The 18178-nt window shown below is 35.4% G+C and overlaps 1 protein-coding gene across 1 annotated transcript in view; it reads right to left on the reverse strand.

The window, feature by feature from the left end:
* Positions 1–18178, reverse strand: part of CCDC178 (coiled-coil domain containing 178) — a 425098-nt gene that overhangs the window by 261696 nt on the left and 145224 nt on the right. Inside the window, exons 16-17 of the mRNA XM_047791472.1 lie at positions 8238–8383; positions 4875–5034 (exon numbers count right to left, since the gene is read on the reverse strand). Coding sequence (XP_047647428.1) covers positions 4875–5034; positions 8238–8383 — 306 coding nt within the window. The remainder of the gene's footprint in view (positions 1–4874; positions 5035–8237; positions 8384–18178) is intronic.

Raw genomic sequence — 18178 nt, forward strand, 5'->3', positions numbered from 1 at the left:
GATGTAATATTCTATATATGTCTGCTTTGGTCTAAAGTGTAGTTCAAGTTTATGTTTTATTATGGATTTATCCACTTTGAAAGTGAGGTATTAACATCCCCTACTATTATTGTATTGTTCTCTACTTCTCTCTTTATGTCTGATAGTACTTGCTCAATATACCTAGGTGATTTGATATTAGGTACATGCATATTTAAAACTATTATAGCCTTTTGATGAACTTCCCCCTTTATTATTACATAATAACCTATTTGCCCCTTGTTACAGTTTTTACTGAAAGTCTACTTTGTCATATGTAACTACCCCTATTCTCTTTTTGGATTCCATTTGTATGGAATATTTTTTTTATCCCTTCCTGTCAGCCTACGTGTGTCTTTAAATCTGAAGTGAATCTCTTGTAGGCAACATATAGATGAGTCTTGCTCTTTTATTCTGTCTTCTAATAAGATTTCTGCTCCTTTCTCCCTCTCCTGCTGGTACTCCAATAATGCACTGATTGTTTGTCTTGATGGTAACCCATAGTTCACATAATCTTTCTTCATTCTCTGTCATTCGTTTTCCTTTGTTCTTCTCTTTTACTGAATAATTTCAAATGACTTATCTCCTATGTCACAGACTCTTTCTTCTGCTTAGTCAAGGCTGCTATTGATGCTCTGTTGCTTTTTTCCCCATTTTACTCAAGGTATTCTTCAGTTTTAGAATATCTATTTTGTTCTATTTTTAAAATTTCTATCTCTCTGTTAAATGTCTGTCTTGTTTCATTTGTGTGTTTGTTTTCCTGATTTCATTGAACTGTCATTCTGTGTTTTCTGGTAGTTCACTGATCTTCCTTAAAACAATTATATTAAATTCTGTATCAGGCAAATTGTAAATCTCCATTTCTTTGAGGTCAGTTACTGGGAAATTATTGTGTTCCTTTAATGGTATCATGTTTTCTTGATTTTTTTTATGTTTCTGGAAGTCTTGTGTTGTTATACTCACATTTGAAGATGCAGTCACTTCTTCTAGTCTTTACTGACTTGCTACTTCATTTATTAGCCCTGCTAAGGATTCTATGACTTTCTCACACCTTCTCTATGGATATATCTGTTCCATACTTCTTGTTCCCTTCTGAGATGGAATTTTTTATTCTTTTTATTTGAGTGAAAGGCATGGACTGGGCTCTCCTCTTTGCATGTTCAGCCCTGAGCTCACTGCATGGGTATGCAGGCGGTACTGGAATTCTTAAAATTGTATGCCTTCTCAAGCCTGAAAAGTCAGCTGAGTGCTGACAGTTTCCTATTTGCTTTTCTTAGGGTAATACTAAATGCTGGAAATGCCATATTCCAATACATTTTTTTTTAAAAAGACCAAAGAATACATATTTTTTTTATTTATAATAGTAGCTAATGTATCAGGTCAGTGGGCCAGGAACACAATTTATTGTTTGTATTTTGAGTGTTGTCCCTATATTCAAGTCTATTTTTCACATCTCCCATCTTCCTGGTGATTATATTTTCAAATTGAAGCCAGAATTTTGGTCATTCAGCATTAAGTGTCCCAAAAACAGTAGCAAGCACTCATAAACTAATTGTGTAAATGAAGAAATAGTGAGTGGCCAATAGAAGAATAATTTTTAAAATTGTATCCATCTTTAAAATTACCTCAGATTAAATTTGTTTCTGATTTATACTACTTCTGCAGCTGTCTGTCCAAGTTAGTGAATCAATGCCTTTGTATTAAGCTAACAATTTACCACATGAAAGGGTCAAGAAATGATTTGATCACCAAACTTGAAATAGCAACAGACAGGGAAGAGGTATTTCCTGAGAGTGGGAAATATAAAGCAAAGGAAATACTAATAAATTACAAAGTACTAGGATACTGCCTCTGTTAGTACCTAATCTGGAAATTGCTCTTCTGTCTGCCACAGATCTACTGTAGTTCACTCATATCATATTACATGGAGGGGAGCAAGACTACTGAAAGAACACCAAAGAGAGGTCCTCGCACAGGACATAGGAAAGACACTGGGCTTCTGAGAATGGCTCATGATAGATTAAAATGCCTTAAATTCCAGTTTTGTTTGGATATTTCCAGAAGCAAAGAGAAAGATCAGTACATGGAGCTATAGTACTCTGCAAATATGCTGTATAGAAATTTTAATCTTAAGCAATTTGCATTTGTAAATTATAAAGCAGTTAATAAAAATTCAATGACATCCAAGGAATCTATCATTTAAACATCTGAAATGGAATTTATTACTGAAAAAGACTGAATTTGATTCCAGAACCACACTGCATGCTCTCTGAAGTTTATGTATTTCTTAAGTTAGCTTATTAGCTGTTCATATTTCCAACTCTATGGTCTGTTTTCTTGCATCCTCAAATAATTCAATTGTGGCTTTTATAAATTTTTTATAAGTAATTACTTTTGATGATCCATAACTGTGACAAATTCTTTTGTCTGGAGGGGACACCTCAGATTAATAACACCATATTTATAATGAGTTTAATAATGCTTGTTTTCTCTTTGAATGCTTTATATTATATACATATTTATAATTTTTATCTCATCTAATTTCTAAGTAGGGATAAGAATAGGTTTTCTATGAGGAATTACATTGTCTTCCCACCCTTTAACACTAATAACTGATCATAATCATAGACAGTGTCACTGATGATGAGCTGTATCAATCTTTAAACTTTTCCTGTTCAAACTCTTTGCTTCTGATCATATAAAGTGAATGCATAACAAAGAGCTATCCAAGTGCTGCTAAGAGACAATTTCCTATACATTAAAGGTTATTTGAGAGGCATTATTGAGAAATTGCTAAAAAGAGAGACAATTTAACCATTTTCAGTTAGAAGGAACAGAATAGATGGCACATTTCTTATGTATTATCAAGGAGAGAAGATAAAAGAGAGAGTGATTCAGCTTCTGCATTCAACATGAGTATCTGTTCAAGTATCAGTCTGGTGCAGTATAGAAAATATCTGTAAAATGCTCTTGCTTTTAGCCAAAATCATGCATGTGGACAGCAAAATGACCTAAGAAAGCATATGTTCATCCATTTAATCATTCAGTCATTGAGTATTTACTGAGTGCTGCTCTTATGCCAGGAAGAGTTCTGAGCTTTTAGGTTACAGAAAGGAATATGGCAAAGAATTTCCTGTCCTCATGAAAAATACATTGTCATATTATTATAGCAGGAGGTAGGCAGAAAAAAAAACAAGTAAAAATGAATGAACAAAAAAACAAGTTCAGATAGATACTGATGCTCAGAAAAAACCCTGAAACCATGTGATGTGTCCAAATATCTGGGGGTAGGTGTGCTTCGGAATGGGAAGGCAAAGATAGCTTAGGGATGAAGAGACTGCTCTCAATTACTGAGAGACTACTTATATGGGATATTTTTTCTTCATCTCTCTCCTGCTGACCATATTTTTCCATTTCACTAATTATTATCGTTCCATTAAACTGCTGAAATGCCAGTCAATATACGATTATTGAGATCCCACTGTGTCCTCAGTGCCAGTACAGGTAGAAAACGTGGTAGAATTCAAACAACTAATTCTACTGCTGTGATAAAATGTGAGGTGGGGAATGATGCTTAAGTTAGTAAGTAACTTAGATCTCTTGTTTTGAAAGGTGAATTTGAGTCTAAGCTTCTCCAGTTCACTTATACACCACATATCTGAGATCTGGCAATCAAATTTCCAGGGAACTCCTCCAAGAAGAGGCTGCATCCATTGCCACTAGATGGCACTAATTATTTTCATATTTTTAAGTAAAAAATAACCCAAAACCAAAAAGCCCCACACACTTTTTCTATGTAATGGCCATATTTAAAATGGAATGCCAAAAATATTACTTGCCATTATTAATAAAATTATTGTTCTTTTATTAATAATTTTCTTATAGGAGGAATCACAGCAGTAGTATTAAGAGATGGCACATTCATTCACTCACATACATGTCAATTTGATATCTATTTGCTCCAAATAATCTTTTAAAAAATGTATTAGCAATGTCTTTGAAACATAACAGGAAAAATAACTGACTATACTGAGTATATAACTGAAGATATAAATATCAGGATCAAAAATATCTAATAAATGTATATTATAATATTACATACAGTTTTTAAAGTTTTTTAAGGAAATAGTTTTAATAAAAGGCAGTAGAGGTCTTTATTTCTGAGAAGCAATTTTCACTGTCTTTAAAATAGTTATATCTATAAATATATTTAAAAACATCATATTTATTATCTTAATTCAACGTGACAAAAACTACTACAAAATGTAAAATGGGATATGGATTACTTAGCTTAATGTATATCATCTAGTCATATTTCATATTAAAAAATTTAGTATGTACAGCTTTATAAAACTTAATAAAACTTCAGATCTAAAAAGACATATTTTATCATATAATCTCCCTGTTTCTAACAAGTTTCCAGTTCAGTTAAAACATATGCAAACATTTTTAAAGGAACAGAGCATGAAATATTCTTACATTTTTAGAGAAGTGGCTAGTAAAGATTCAAAGTATGTTTATTCAGAAATAAAATGCAACTTTTCTCACATCTCCCATTAAAAATATAAAAAATGGCTCTGGAATAAATATAACTTATCATCAGTAGATTTCAAAATAAGGTACAATGACAAAATGAGAGTGCACATAAAATGCACTGAAAATAATGCATAGAGCATTTATATACTATATGAATACATTACTTAAAAGAATAGAAAAAAATAAAAAGCTGTGTGTTTACTATGCTAACATTTCTATTAAAAAATCTAAACATCTTTGCTACTTCAGTGCCTCAAAATAGCTAATTTGACTGTCACTATAGTTCCTTCATTCTAAAACAGTCCACAAATAACACTCACCTTAATATTTGCCAGAGTTTTTTGCCTCATGGTAAAGAAGGTCCTGAATCTCTGTTCTTCCTCATAGATTCTTTCTTCACAGGCTTTTTTCTCACTTATGAGATGATCAAACACAGCTTGTGCATGTTCCTTTTTCTCTCTCAAGGTTATAAATTGGTTCCTATGGAAAAAGAACTGCATTTGCCACTAATCAATTCCCATTTAATTTTCTAAAATGTATTTATGACATATTTTAAAACAACCAATATTTAAAACTCTGAATTGCCTTGGAAAAATTCCCTAGTCCTTTCCATAGACCTACCTCCATGAGCTATATCTAAATGTAGTTCCAGGTGGAAGAAAATCTCTGGAGATTTTGAGAATTCTATTGGCTACCTAGCGTGCCTCTACTTTGCTGTCATTCCAAAAGAACTTCCCTTCCATGCAGCATCTAACTTCAAGGGTACATTCTGATTATATTAAGCAAATTATTCACCAGTAAACACACACACACACACACACACACACACACACATATATATATTCAGATAGCCGAAGAAGATGAAAGGCAAAGACTTAATTCATGTATAAGAGGCTCACACTCACTAAATGTGAACCAGGAATCATGTTTTCAAATTTGTTGACATAGAGTGGAGAGAGAGAAACAAAAAATGAACATCTTATGTTGAGTCGCTGAATCAAGCAACCCTGAAATTAACCCTACCTAGAGGCCTCCTGTTATATTGTTTAAGCTGTTGTTTGAATGTGTGTGCACGCACGTCTACGCGTGTGCACGTACATATGTGCCTTTATGTATTCTTTCATTTGCAACTAAGTGCATCCTGACCCAGAAGTAAAATTATTTTATGGTAAAATCGATAGTTATATTAGGAACTATACCAGTAGAAAAAGCATCAAAAAGTGGTTAAAACACTACTGCAAAAATAAATATGCTTTAGAAATAACTGCCAGAGTTGATCCCTAACTCAGAATCCAGAATAAGCAAAGCTACAAAACCTCAGCACAATCTTATATTATCCACATTTGTTTTCATCTCTACTGGTATGGAAAATTGAACCATTTGCACAGTTAGCTGTAAAGGCAGCAGGACTAAAATTTTTGAGGGGCTAAAATGTTAAAGTGCCTTGAATATAATATCTCATTTAAAACAACCACCCTATGAAAGAATAATTATTACAGCTATTTGCAGATAAAAAAACCTAAACCACAGCAAAATTAGCTTGTGTAAGATAATTAGTAAAAGAAAAACCAGAGTTCAAGTCCAGTTCTGACTTGCTCTGTTTGATTCAGCAGCTCAACACAAAGTACTCACTTTTTTTCTCTCCCCACTCTGGCTGTTATCAGCAAATTTGGAAACTTGACCCTTTGGTCACATTTTTTAGATTGTACATCTCCTTCAAAATAGAATAAGGTCCTTCCCTTTTATTTGCCTTGCCCTTGTTTTTTTCCACTTCATCATTCACACTATGATCATCATCCATGATTCTTATGTGATGTTCCATATAAGCATTCACTGATACTGACATAGACACTAGGTGAAAGTATTGGTAGATTATTTCTAGTGCAGTTCATATGTTTTAGTCCTAGTTTAGAGAGTCAGTACACACAGGTGAAAGTGCACACTCTTTGGAACAGGACAGACCTAAGCTGGAGGAGCTCTACCACTAATTAGATGTGCAATCTTCAAACAATCATTTAATTTCCCTGAGCTTCTAATTCTTCGGTATTCATGTGGGAATGTTATTACATGATTTAAGAATTCACTGTGAGAACCAGATAAGATAAGGTGCTTAGATTGTCCACAAAATGTCTGGCCCACTGGCAAGTCAATCAATGTTACCTTTAAATATTACTTGACATTGTCCATTATGAGTATTAATTAATGGATTTATAAATGATACCACAGTGTCAGCTATCCTTTTCCTCCTCTTCTAGGGTAAGATAGAGTTTGGTTAACTTTGGAGAGTGAATTGATTCACTGGGACATGGTGACTGTTCTTGCCTTAAGGGCAATACAATCCAGCTACAGGATGGAAGAAAATGTAAGAATTGAAATGATAAGAGTCCTAAAGAAAAAAATTTCATCATCTCAATGATGATGAAATCATCACCTCTAAAATCTCTGTTTAGTGTGAATTATACAATTTTCGGCATATCCTTTTCAGCCCCCAAATATTCTTACAGATATTAAACAATATGGATATGTATCTTTCAAAGTAAAGAACATGGCTCCTTGCTTTCTTACCTGGTATTCTGAATCTGACTTAGTAATCTTCTGATAAAGCTATATGATCATTTTGAAAGTAACCTTTTACACTGTGGTTATAGCTAAACAAACCCTCATTTAGTTCACTGAATCGACTCCATTAAGATGCATGGTATTAGATTGTGTATAACTTTCTCTGACACTTTGTCCCTCAAGTGTTATGACTTTGCTAATGCTGGATTAGGCTTCTATATTTAAATCAAATTAAATTCAAATTAAATTCAAAAAAGTGACCAATGCATATTCCTTCAGCAGTCCTCCCAATCCTATTTTCAGTGTACTACAAAATAGGAAATAAGAACCAAATAGAGTAAAGGAAGAATATGTAGGTTCTAAGTGGGGGTCTATGGACACACTAAGACTCTTAAAGCATGATCATTCTCAAAGTGAAAAGACCTTACTAACCTTTGTCAGGTATGCCCCAGACCAATGAGGGCACTGTATGAGTGGCTTTCAAGGACAATAAATGTAAATAAACACATGAAGTTTTATAAAATATCTATGTCTAAACTCTCACCTCAAAACTGTTATCAAAAAAGATTGGGTGAAAAAAACATATTATTAACAATATCATGTAAGTGAGAAATACTGAAAATTAGTTGGAGACACCACGAATTTAGTAAAATGAATGAAAGTTCTTATACTTCGAGAAACATTGCAGTTATTTAAATAAGAATAATCCCAAAAGTTCCCACCGTGGCTCAGTGGTAACAAACCCAAAGGATCCGGTGATGCTGTGAGCTGTGGTATAGGTCACAGACACAGCTTGGATCCCGCACTGCTGTGGCAGTGGTGTAGGCTAGCAGCTACAGCTCCGATTTGACCACTTGCCTGGGAACTTCCATATGCCGTGGGTGTGGCCCTAAAAAAATTAAAAATTAAAATAAAAAAAGACAACAAAATAATTCCAGAGGAGTAATGAAAAATTATAGCAATTTATGATTATGTTTATAAATTATCAAATATATTTCACATCAAAGCATGAGAGAAAATATAAATTAATTTAAGCATAAATCTTAAACATGGAAATTTGATGATATCTCCTTTATAAATGATATATTAAACACTTAATATTTTGACAAATTTTAAGTACTTACTTTAAACAGTCAAGTGTCCGATCAAAAACAATCTTTTCCTTTTGTTTTTCTTCTAAGTCCTTATTCAGTTGATTTATTTTTGCATGATAAATAATCGTTTTACTTTTAGTAGTCTCTAATTCTTTAAAAATCATTGAGCGTTTTTCCTAAAAAACAGAAAATTGGGAATATTTTAAATAGTGGGATATTCAAATCCTTGCAATTTGGGAATACAAAGACTTAGTCCATGTGAACAATTAAAAGCAAATAGTAAATTTTAATCAATATAAGTGACACCCTGGGTTTAAATTCTCTTCTCCAACATTATATCTGATGAGATTTTTCTAAAAGATGGGTTAGAATTATCTCTTTTCTCTCCTGGCCCTTCCTCTCCCTTCCTCCCCTGCACTATCATGTCCCCCTTCCCACACATATACATGCATATCTGAAAGGCATGTCTTTTAAGATACAAGCACATGATCACTGGTGATCAAACATGTACACAGAAGGGAGGCAGAAATATATATTGTTCTGAGGTTTAAGAGAAAGAAGTCAATATTTAATATCAGCACAGTTTCCCAAGGCTGGCTAGTGAAATTCCAGATTGGAGATTTGATATTACATCTGCTTCTACATGATCCCTTCATAACTACTGGTGTTTCTTTGACTGATTTACTGACCAAGTGACTGACTCACTGAAAGTTGTTGTTCCCATATCTGGCACTGCTTCTAGTTAGTGCTACTCTCCCTCTGATTCCATAGTCTCAACTGCCCCTGTTGCTCCCATTTTCCCCCATTTCCTTTGCATGCTTCCTAATTCTTTCTCCACTCTTAGAGATTTCAAGAGGAATGAATTGCTAATTTTTTATATTTATTTTCCTATGAAAATATTCTGTCTGTCCAAGATTTGGAACATCAAGAAGTGTATTTCAGTGTTCATATCCTCCCTTCTTCATTTCTTTTTTTCTTCCGGAAGTTCTGGAATTTTTCTACTAATAAATGAGAGTCTTTTGGTTGGTCTGGTACAAGAATATAGTTGAGATGGCTTCCAAGGATTCTTCTAGTGGGCCCACTAGGATTCTATGTTATATCTTGGAGAAAATTTAAAAAAAAAAAAACAAGCATGAAGAGGCACAAGTATGGATTAAAATAAGTAGGAACAAGTCAGAGGGGATGGGTAGCTGTGGGTACAGCTTCCTCTCTATCACTAAAAACTTGACTTTTGGTTCAGATTCCATAACCTAGGCCTTAATTTTAAATGGAGATTTTCATGGGAAAGAGAGATTTCAGAAAATGATGTCAACAACTTAGACCATACTAGCCAGTTCAGCAATGTTAAAGGTTGTGCCAGAGGATTCCACACTAAAAGAAAGAGATAGTGCACTTCCTGCAGACAGCACTGAAAAGCAAAAAGGATATTCTGACACCTTTCATAGGTACCATCAGTGAAGCTTTGGTAAATATGAGCACCAAATACCCTTCCGTGGCATCAAAAATATTACAGATGTCCCCATAGTGAGAAAAGAAATGGTAAGATGCCAAATGTCAATGAAGAGTATAGATCTATGTATCTTGACCAAAAGTTTGGGGATCTCAAGAGGCTTTTGTAAGTCTTGATGAATGCTGACGTGTCACCAGAGCAAATGGAAACAGAAGCAGACAACAGTATATTTATAATTTATAACTCTTTGGCTTATTTTTCCTGTAGCTTAGGTGACACAGTTTCAGCAATTTTGAGGCCTTCCAGCCAAAGACAGTTTCATATCCAGACCTGGAATAGTCTGGAAATCTGAAGTTAATGTTTTATTATACAATGCTTTTTGTTATTTCCTTTTCTCAAAAAGTTTAATAAAACCACATATTTTTAAATTAATAGACAATAAAAAGTATATTCTCATTCAAAATTATTAATTCCAGATAATATTTTAATATGTATTTAAGATTTAATAAATATTTTATGTTATCTAACTGTAATATGTCCTTTTTGACAAGATTTAATTTGGGGTCAAACACAGTAAAAATTCAGTAATACTGTTTAGCTTGGCCCACAATTGAAATGCTTATGCACACAAAATTATTTGTCCTAGAACCCAAAAGGTAGAAATGCTGCTATTGTATTGTTAACACAGCAGTCGGCATAATGAGTACTTAATAAATGCTATTCATGATGTTTGATATTAGCACAGTTTGCACGTTTCTTTAGAATGCTGTTCCATAGCATGGAACAAGGCATTTCTTCATCTGGGCATTGCCATCTCACTATCTTCATCGATTTTCACTTGTATAAAAGGTGCCCTGCTCCCTGTTCATATTGAAGTATTTGCCAAATTCCACAAACACACAGAATTCTCCCATACTTTCCTTGCTTAGGAAACACAGAGTCTATGTCTAAAATGCCCTTACCTCATTTCTTCATCAAGTTAAAAATTAAATAATAATGATAATGATAATGATGATGGAAACCATTTGTTGAATGCTTCCAGTACTAATTATTCTTTTAGTATTTTGTACATATCATCTCTGTTCTTAACATCATGGCAAGGCAAATATTCAACTTTTAATTTCAATAACTAATTCTCATTTTTAGACAGTACCTCCTCTGAAACCCTCAGTTCAGCTGGGTTCCCTCCCCCATGATTCTTCTGACACCATTACACCACCATCATGGATCTGCTCACTGTGGATTAATGCCATTTATTTCCTTCCTTGTCTGCTTCTCAACAAGATGATGTACTTCTTGAGTGAACCAAGTTCTCCTTTTACTTTCCCAACTCCAGCAACTTCCAACAATGTTTAAGACATTTTAAGTATTCAACAGGAATTGTAAAGACAAATTAATTGGAAGGACAAACAAAAGAAAATGAACCCTTCTTCTCTACACCTCAAACTCTTAGTAATTTCTATAATATTAAGCACACACACAATGTATCAGCCATGTTTTCTATTGGAATTTATTTGTATTTGTTATATATACTACTTTTGTCAATTTTTACTTAGTATTTTTGAAATGAATATTCAGATGTGGATAAGAACTGTGGTGGCAATGAGATCAAGATGACAGAGTAGGAGGATGTGGAGCTCACTTTTCCCCACAAATACATAAGGTATACATCTAAAAATGGAACAATCCTTACAGGAAACCTAATGAACACTGGCAGAAGAATTCAAATACCCGAAAGGACAAGAGAGGTCTCCACATAACTAGGTAGGACAAAGGGAAAAAAGAAAAAGAGATAAGAGAAGCAGAAGCAGTTGCACCTCTGGGAGGGAGCTGAAGGAGAGGTTCTCACACCCTGGGGAGTCCCCTAACCAGTGGGAGACCAGCTGGGACCAGAAAGGAGTTTTTAAGGCTTGGACAAGAACACACCAGCCAGTCTGTAGCAGGCAGAACAGAATGAGATCTACACAGATGATCCCTGCCACCACCCTGCTCACTTCAGCCTGAGATGCATGACTGCTGATACAGGCAGGGGCTGGGTACTGGAATGAGAGGTTTTGAGATGACACCTGAGGAGAGAACTTCAGTTGGCTGTGCAGAAACAGCCTGGAGTGTGTGGAGAGCAGAGCACTGCAACCAGGAATGCTCTGGAAGGAGGCCCAGGTGGCTGTGGAGTCTAAGCGCCATTGTTAAGTAATGTGTGAGGGAGAGGCAGGGGTGCCATTGCAGCATTTTTCCCTATTCAGGCCCCTGCCTCTGCAGGCCCCACAAAAGGCTCCTGCCTGGACTGGCCCACTCACCCAGACAACTGTCCCACCCCATCCCACCAGAGTGACTCCATATGCCTGATCTCTGCCTGGGCTGCCTCCTATTTGGGTGGGTTCATGCACCCCAATGCTGCCCTACTCTCCTCCTGCTCCTGACATGTCAAAAGCAGTCTATAGTTGGTTTTCCACATGCAGAGGTGGGACTGAAACCACAGCTGAGCCCCAGGGGCCTAAGGAAGAAGAGCCGAAATCTCTCCTCCCCGCTGAAAGAACCACAGATTTACACCTCCATGGCTGGCTTTGTAAGTTCAGCATCTGTAGAATATTGAATGGATGACATGTGCTCCTACCATACATGTGGGGGTTAGATGAGGCCAGAGTCTGCGCTGCCTCCATATATCTCACAGCAGGCCCAGATGCATGACTACTGCAGCCCTGGGACCTGACCTCAGTGAATTTGTGCTGATGACCTGGTGAAAACCATCAGGGCCAACTGCTGGTATACCCATAGTTAAGGTGGGGTCAAGAGCAGTGCCAACAACAGTGTCAACCTGCACAACAGGTAGAAAGTGAAACAACAGAGCACACCCACAGGTGAACAGCTTCAGCAGAGGAATACTCAGGGGCTCCTCTCCTAGCAGAAGTGCTCCAATCCCACCTACCTCACACCACAGATAAGTAACACAACTCAGAAAGAGATCTGGGGGATCCTAGTCGTACAACTAGGAGCAAACACTGCCCCTGACAGGACAATGACAACCACAGAGCAAAAAGGAGTCCCTACTCAAATTCCAGTGCAGGTTCTAGTCACCATAACATTAGTCACACCTCTTATCAAAAGAATAATGGCCAGCATGTGCTAAGGAGGGAGGTGGCAGGTATCTATGTTTTTAAAAAGGTCTCATGCCAAAAATATTAAACCTAGACAGGCTGCCTAACATCAACTTGAGCTCAAAGACATCTCTAAATAATATCCCTTGAAATGGCCCTGATCACCAGAAGGACAAGACCCAGCTCCACCCACCAGTAGGCAGGTACCTTTCCCTCCCACCTTGTGCAAGGAAGCCTGCACAAACCCCTGGACCAAACTTACCCACCGGGGGCAATACCAGAAGCAAGAGGAACTAAAATCCTGTAACTTGTGGAAAGGAGACCACAAACGCAAAGGGTCAGACAAAATGAGACAACAGAAAAATATGTTCCAGACAAAGAAACAAGATAAAAACCCACAAAAACAACTAAATGAAGAGCAGAGAGGCAATAAACTGAAAAGGAGTTCAGAGTAATGAGAGTAAGGATGATCAAATTCTCAGGGAAAAAAATGGAGCCACAGAACAAATATTTACAAGAAATGTTTAACAAAGAGCTAGAAGATTTAAAGAACAAAGATGAATAACATAATAATTGGAATGAAAAATGCTCTAGATGAAATCAATAGCAGAATAACTGAGGCAGAAGAACAAATAAGAGAGTTGGAAGACACAGTGGTGGATATCTCTGTCTAGGAAAACAATAAAGAAAAAAATTAAAAGAAATGAGGACATTCTAAGCAACCTCTGGGACAACAATAAACATATCATCATTAACATTATAGGGGTCCCAGAAGGAGAGGGAAGAGAGAGAAAGGGTCAAAGAAACTATTTGAAGAGATTATACCTGATAATTTCCCTTAACATGGGAAAGGAAACACTCATTCAAGTCTAGGAAGCACAGAGTCTCATATAGGATAAATTCAAAGAGGAACACACTGAGACACATGTTAATCAAACTGACAAAAATTAAAGACAAAGAAAAAATATTACAACCAACAAAAGAAAAGCAGCAAATAATATACCACGGAATTCTGATAAGGTTATGAGCAGATTTTTCAGCATAAACTCTGCAGACCAGAAGTTAAGTGGGGCATGATATATTTAAAGTGATGAACAGGAAAAACCTACAACCAAGAATACTCTGCCCAGCGAGGCTCTCATTCAGATTTGACAAAGAAATCAAAAGCTTTCTAACAAGGCACAGCTAAGAGAATTCAGCCTCCAAATCAGCTTTAGAACAACTGCTAGAGGAACTTCTCTAGGCAGGAAAGGCCACAACTAGAAAACAATAAAATTACAAATGGGAAAGCTCATCTGAAAGGCAAGCATAAAAGTAGGAAATCATTCACAGACAAATACAATATAAAAACTAGCAACTATGAGAAGAAAGTACAAATTCAGAATATTAAAAATGCATTTTAAATTGAGACCTATAGCATAAAACAATTCTGTATATGAACAGACTTCTATATCAAAATATCATGGGAACCACAAACCAAAAAACAATAGACACATTAAAAAAAAAAGCAAATCAAATACAATACTAAAGATAGTCATCAAATCATAAGAGAATACAAGAGGAAGAAAAAAAGACCTAAAATAACAAATCCAAAACAATTAAGAAAATGGCAATAAGTACATACATATCAATAATTACACTGAATGGAAATGGATTAAATGTTCCAACCAAAAGACACAGACGGGCTGAATGGATATAAAAACAAGACCCATACATATGCTGTCTATAAGAGACCCACTTCAGAACTAGGGATACATACAGACTGAAAGTGAGTGAATGGAACAAAGTATTCCATGCAATTGGAAAACAAAAGAAAGCTGAAGGAGCAATACTGACATCAGACAAAATAGACTTTAAAATAAACAATGGTTATAAGATATGAAGATGGACACTACATAATGATCAAGGGATAAATCCAAGAAGGAGATATAAAAAATGATAAATATATATGCATCCAACATAGGGATACCACAATATATAAGGCAAATGCTAACAGTTATAAAAGGAAAAATCATTAGTAACACAAGAATGTGGGGGACTTTAACACAACTATTAAAGAGTAGTGGACAGATCATCCAAACAGAAAATCATTAAGGAAACACAGGACTTAAATGACATTTTGATCATATAGATTTAATTGATATTTACAGAACATTCCAGTTGAAAAGAGTAGAACAGACACTCTTTTCAAGTGCACATACAACAGTCTCCAGGATGGAATACATCCTAGGCCACAAATCAATCCTTGGTAAATTTAAGAAAATTTGAAATCCTATCAAGCATCTTTTCCTACCACAATGCTAGGAGACTAGAAATTAAGTACAAGAAAAAAAAAGCACAAAATACAAACACCTGGAGGCTAAATAATATGCTTAAACAACCAATAGATCACTGCAGAAATCATAGAGGAAATCAAAAAATACCTAGAGACAAATGAAAACAAATGACAATCCAAACCTACGGGATGCAGCAAATGCAGTTCTGAGTGGCAAGTTTATAGCATTACAAGTTTACCTCAAAAAACAAGAAAAATCTGAAATAAAGCAACTAGAGAAAGAAGAAGAAACAAAACCCAAAGTTAGTAGAAGGAAAGAAATCATAAAGATCAGAGCAGAAATGAGTGAAATACAAAGAAAACAATAGAGAAAATCAAGGAAACTGAAAGTTGGTTCTCTGAAAAGACCAACAAAATTGATATACCTTTAGTGAGATTTACCAAGAAAAAAGGGAGTGAGCTCAAATCAATAAAATTAAAAATGAAAAAAAGTTACAATGGACATCACAAAAATACTAAGATCATAAGAGACTACTATAAACAACTATATGTCAATAAAATGGAAAACCTAGAAGAAATAGATAAATTCTTACAAAGTACACCCCAAGGCTGAACCAGGAAAAACTAGAAAAGATAAACAAATCAGTAACAAATACTGAAATTGAAACCATGAATAAAATCTTCCAAAAAAAAAAAAAAAGTCCAGGATCAGATGGATTCACAGGCAAATTCCATCAAACATTCAGAGTAGAGTTAACATCTATTCTTACGAGACTATTCCAAAATATTGTAGAGGAAGGAACATTCTCAAACACATTCAATCAGGCCCCATCTCACTGATATCAAAACCAGACAAAGACACCACACAAAAAAGGGAAATTACAGGCCAATATCACTGATGAACATAGACACAAAAATTCTCAACAAAATATTAGCAAACAAAATCCAACAATATATTAAAGGATCATACACCATGATAAAGTGGGATTTATCCCAAGGATGCAAGGATTTTTCAATATACACAAATCAATCAGTATGATGCACGGCATCAGCAAACTCAAGAATAAAACCCATATGCTCATCTCAGATGCAGAAAAAAGCTTTTGAAAACACCCATTTTTGCTAAAAACTCTCCAGAAATTGGGTATAGAGAAAACCTACCTCAACATAATCAAGGCCATACATGACAAACCTATACCTCGCATCATTCTCAATGGTGAAAAGCTGAAAGCATTTCTGCTAAGATCAAGAACAAGACAAGGATGCCCATGCTCACCATTTTTATTCAACATAGTTTTGGAAGCCCTAACCATGGAAATCAGAGAAGAAATAGAAATAAAGGAATCCAAACTGGAAGAGAAGTAAAACGGTCAATGTTTGCAGATGACATGATACCATACATAGACAAATCATAAAGATGCCATTGGAAAACTACTAGAGCTTAGCAATAAAGTTGGTAGTTTCAGGATACAAGAATAATACTCAGAAATATCTTGCACGCCTATACACCAATAAAAAAAAAAGAGAAATTAAGGAAACAATCCCATTTGCCATCACATTAAACATAATAAAATGCCTAGGATTAAACCTACTGAAAGAAATAAAAGACCTTTACTCTGAAAACTAGCAGGTGCTGATGAAAGATATCAAAAAGGACACAAACAGATGGAATGATGGACTATATTTGTGGCTTAGCAGGTTAAAAACCCAGCATTGTGGTTAATAGATGCAAACTACTGCATTTGGAATGGATAAGCAACGAGATCCTGCTGTATAGCACTGGGAACTATATCTAGTCATTTGTGATGGAGCATAATGGAGGACACTGTGAAAAAAAGAATGTATGTGACTGGGTCACTTTGCTGTACAGTAAAAAAACTGACAGAACACTGTAAACCAACTTTAATAGAAAAATTAAAATCAGTAAAAAAAAAAAAAACAAAAAACCAGCACTGTCACTGTAGCAGCTCAGGTCCCTGTGTGGCATGGGTTTGATTCCCAGATCAGGAACTTCCACATGCCACTGGTGTTGCACAAAAAAGAAAACATGGGAGGAGATACCATGTTCTTGGGTTGCAAGAATCCAAATGACTACTACCCATGGCAATCTACAGATTCAATGCAATCCCTATCAAATTACCAACAGTATTTTTCACAGAACTAGAACAAAAAAAATTAAATCTTTATGGAAACAAAAAGACCCCAAACAGCCAAAGCAATCTTGAGAAAGCAAAATGAAACTAGAAGAATTAGGCTCCTTGACTTCAGATATATCACCAATCTACAGTAATCAAAACAGTACGGTACTGGCACAAAAATTCATGGGACAGAATAGAAAGCTCAGAGGTAAACTCATGCACATATGGTCAACTAATTTACAACAAAGGAGGAAAGAATATACAACAGAGGAAAGACTGTACAATCAGTTAAGTGGTGCTGGGAAAACTGGACAGCTACATGTAAAAGAATGAAATTAGAACATTCTCTAACCCACACACAAAAATAAAGTTAAAATGGATTACAGATCTCAACCTAAGCCATATACTAAAATTTCCTAGAGGAAAACATAGGCAGGACACTCTTAGATATAAATCAGTATCTTTGGGGATTTATCTCCTAGAGTAATGAAAATTAAAAAAAAATAATAATAAACAAATGGTACCTAAATAAACTTAAAAGGTTTTTTTATTTTTTATTTTTTCACGGCAACATCCATGGTATATGGAGGTTCCCAGGTTAGGGGTTGAATTGGAGTTGTAGTTGCTGGCCTACACCACAGCCACAACAACCTGGGACCGAAGCCATGAATGCAACCTATACCACAGGTCACAGCAATATCAGATCCTTAACGCAGTAAGCAAGGCCAGATATCAAACCTGCATCTTCATGGATGCTAGTCAGATTCATTTCCACTGAGCCATGATGGGAATTCACTTTTTTTTAATCCTTATTTTTATTATTTTATTTTATTTTATTTTTTAATTACTCAAATGAATTTATCACATCTGTAGTTGTATAATGATCATAACAATCTGGTTTCACAGAATTTCCATTCCACAGCCCAAGCACATACCCCCACGCCTCCCCAAAGTCTCCTCTGGAGACCATAAGTTTTTCAATGTCTGTGAGTTAGCATCTGTTCTGAAAAGAA

This window comes from Phacochoerus africanus, chromosome 8 (genome assembly GCF_016906955.1).
Source record: "Phacochoerus africanus isolate WHEZ1 chromosome 8, ROS_Pafr_v1, whole genome shotgun sequence".
Taxonomy (NCBI): domain Eukaryota; kingdom Metazoa; phylum Chordata; class Mammalia; order Artiodactyla; family Suidae; genus Phacochoerus; species Phacochoerus africanus.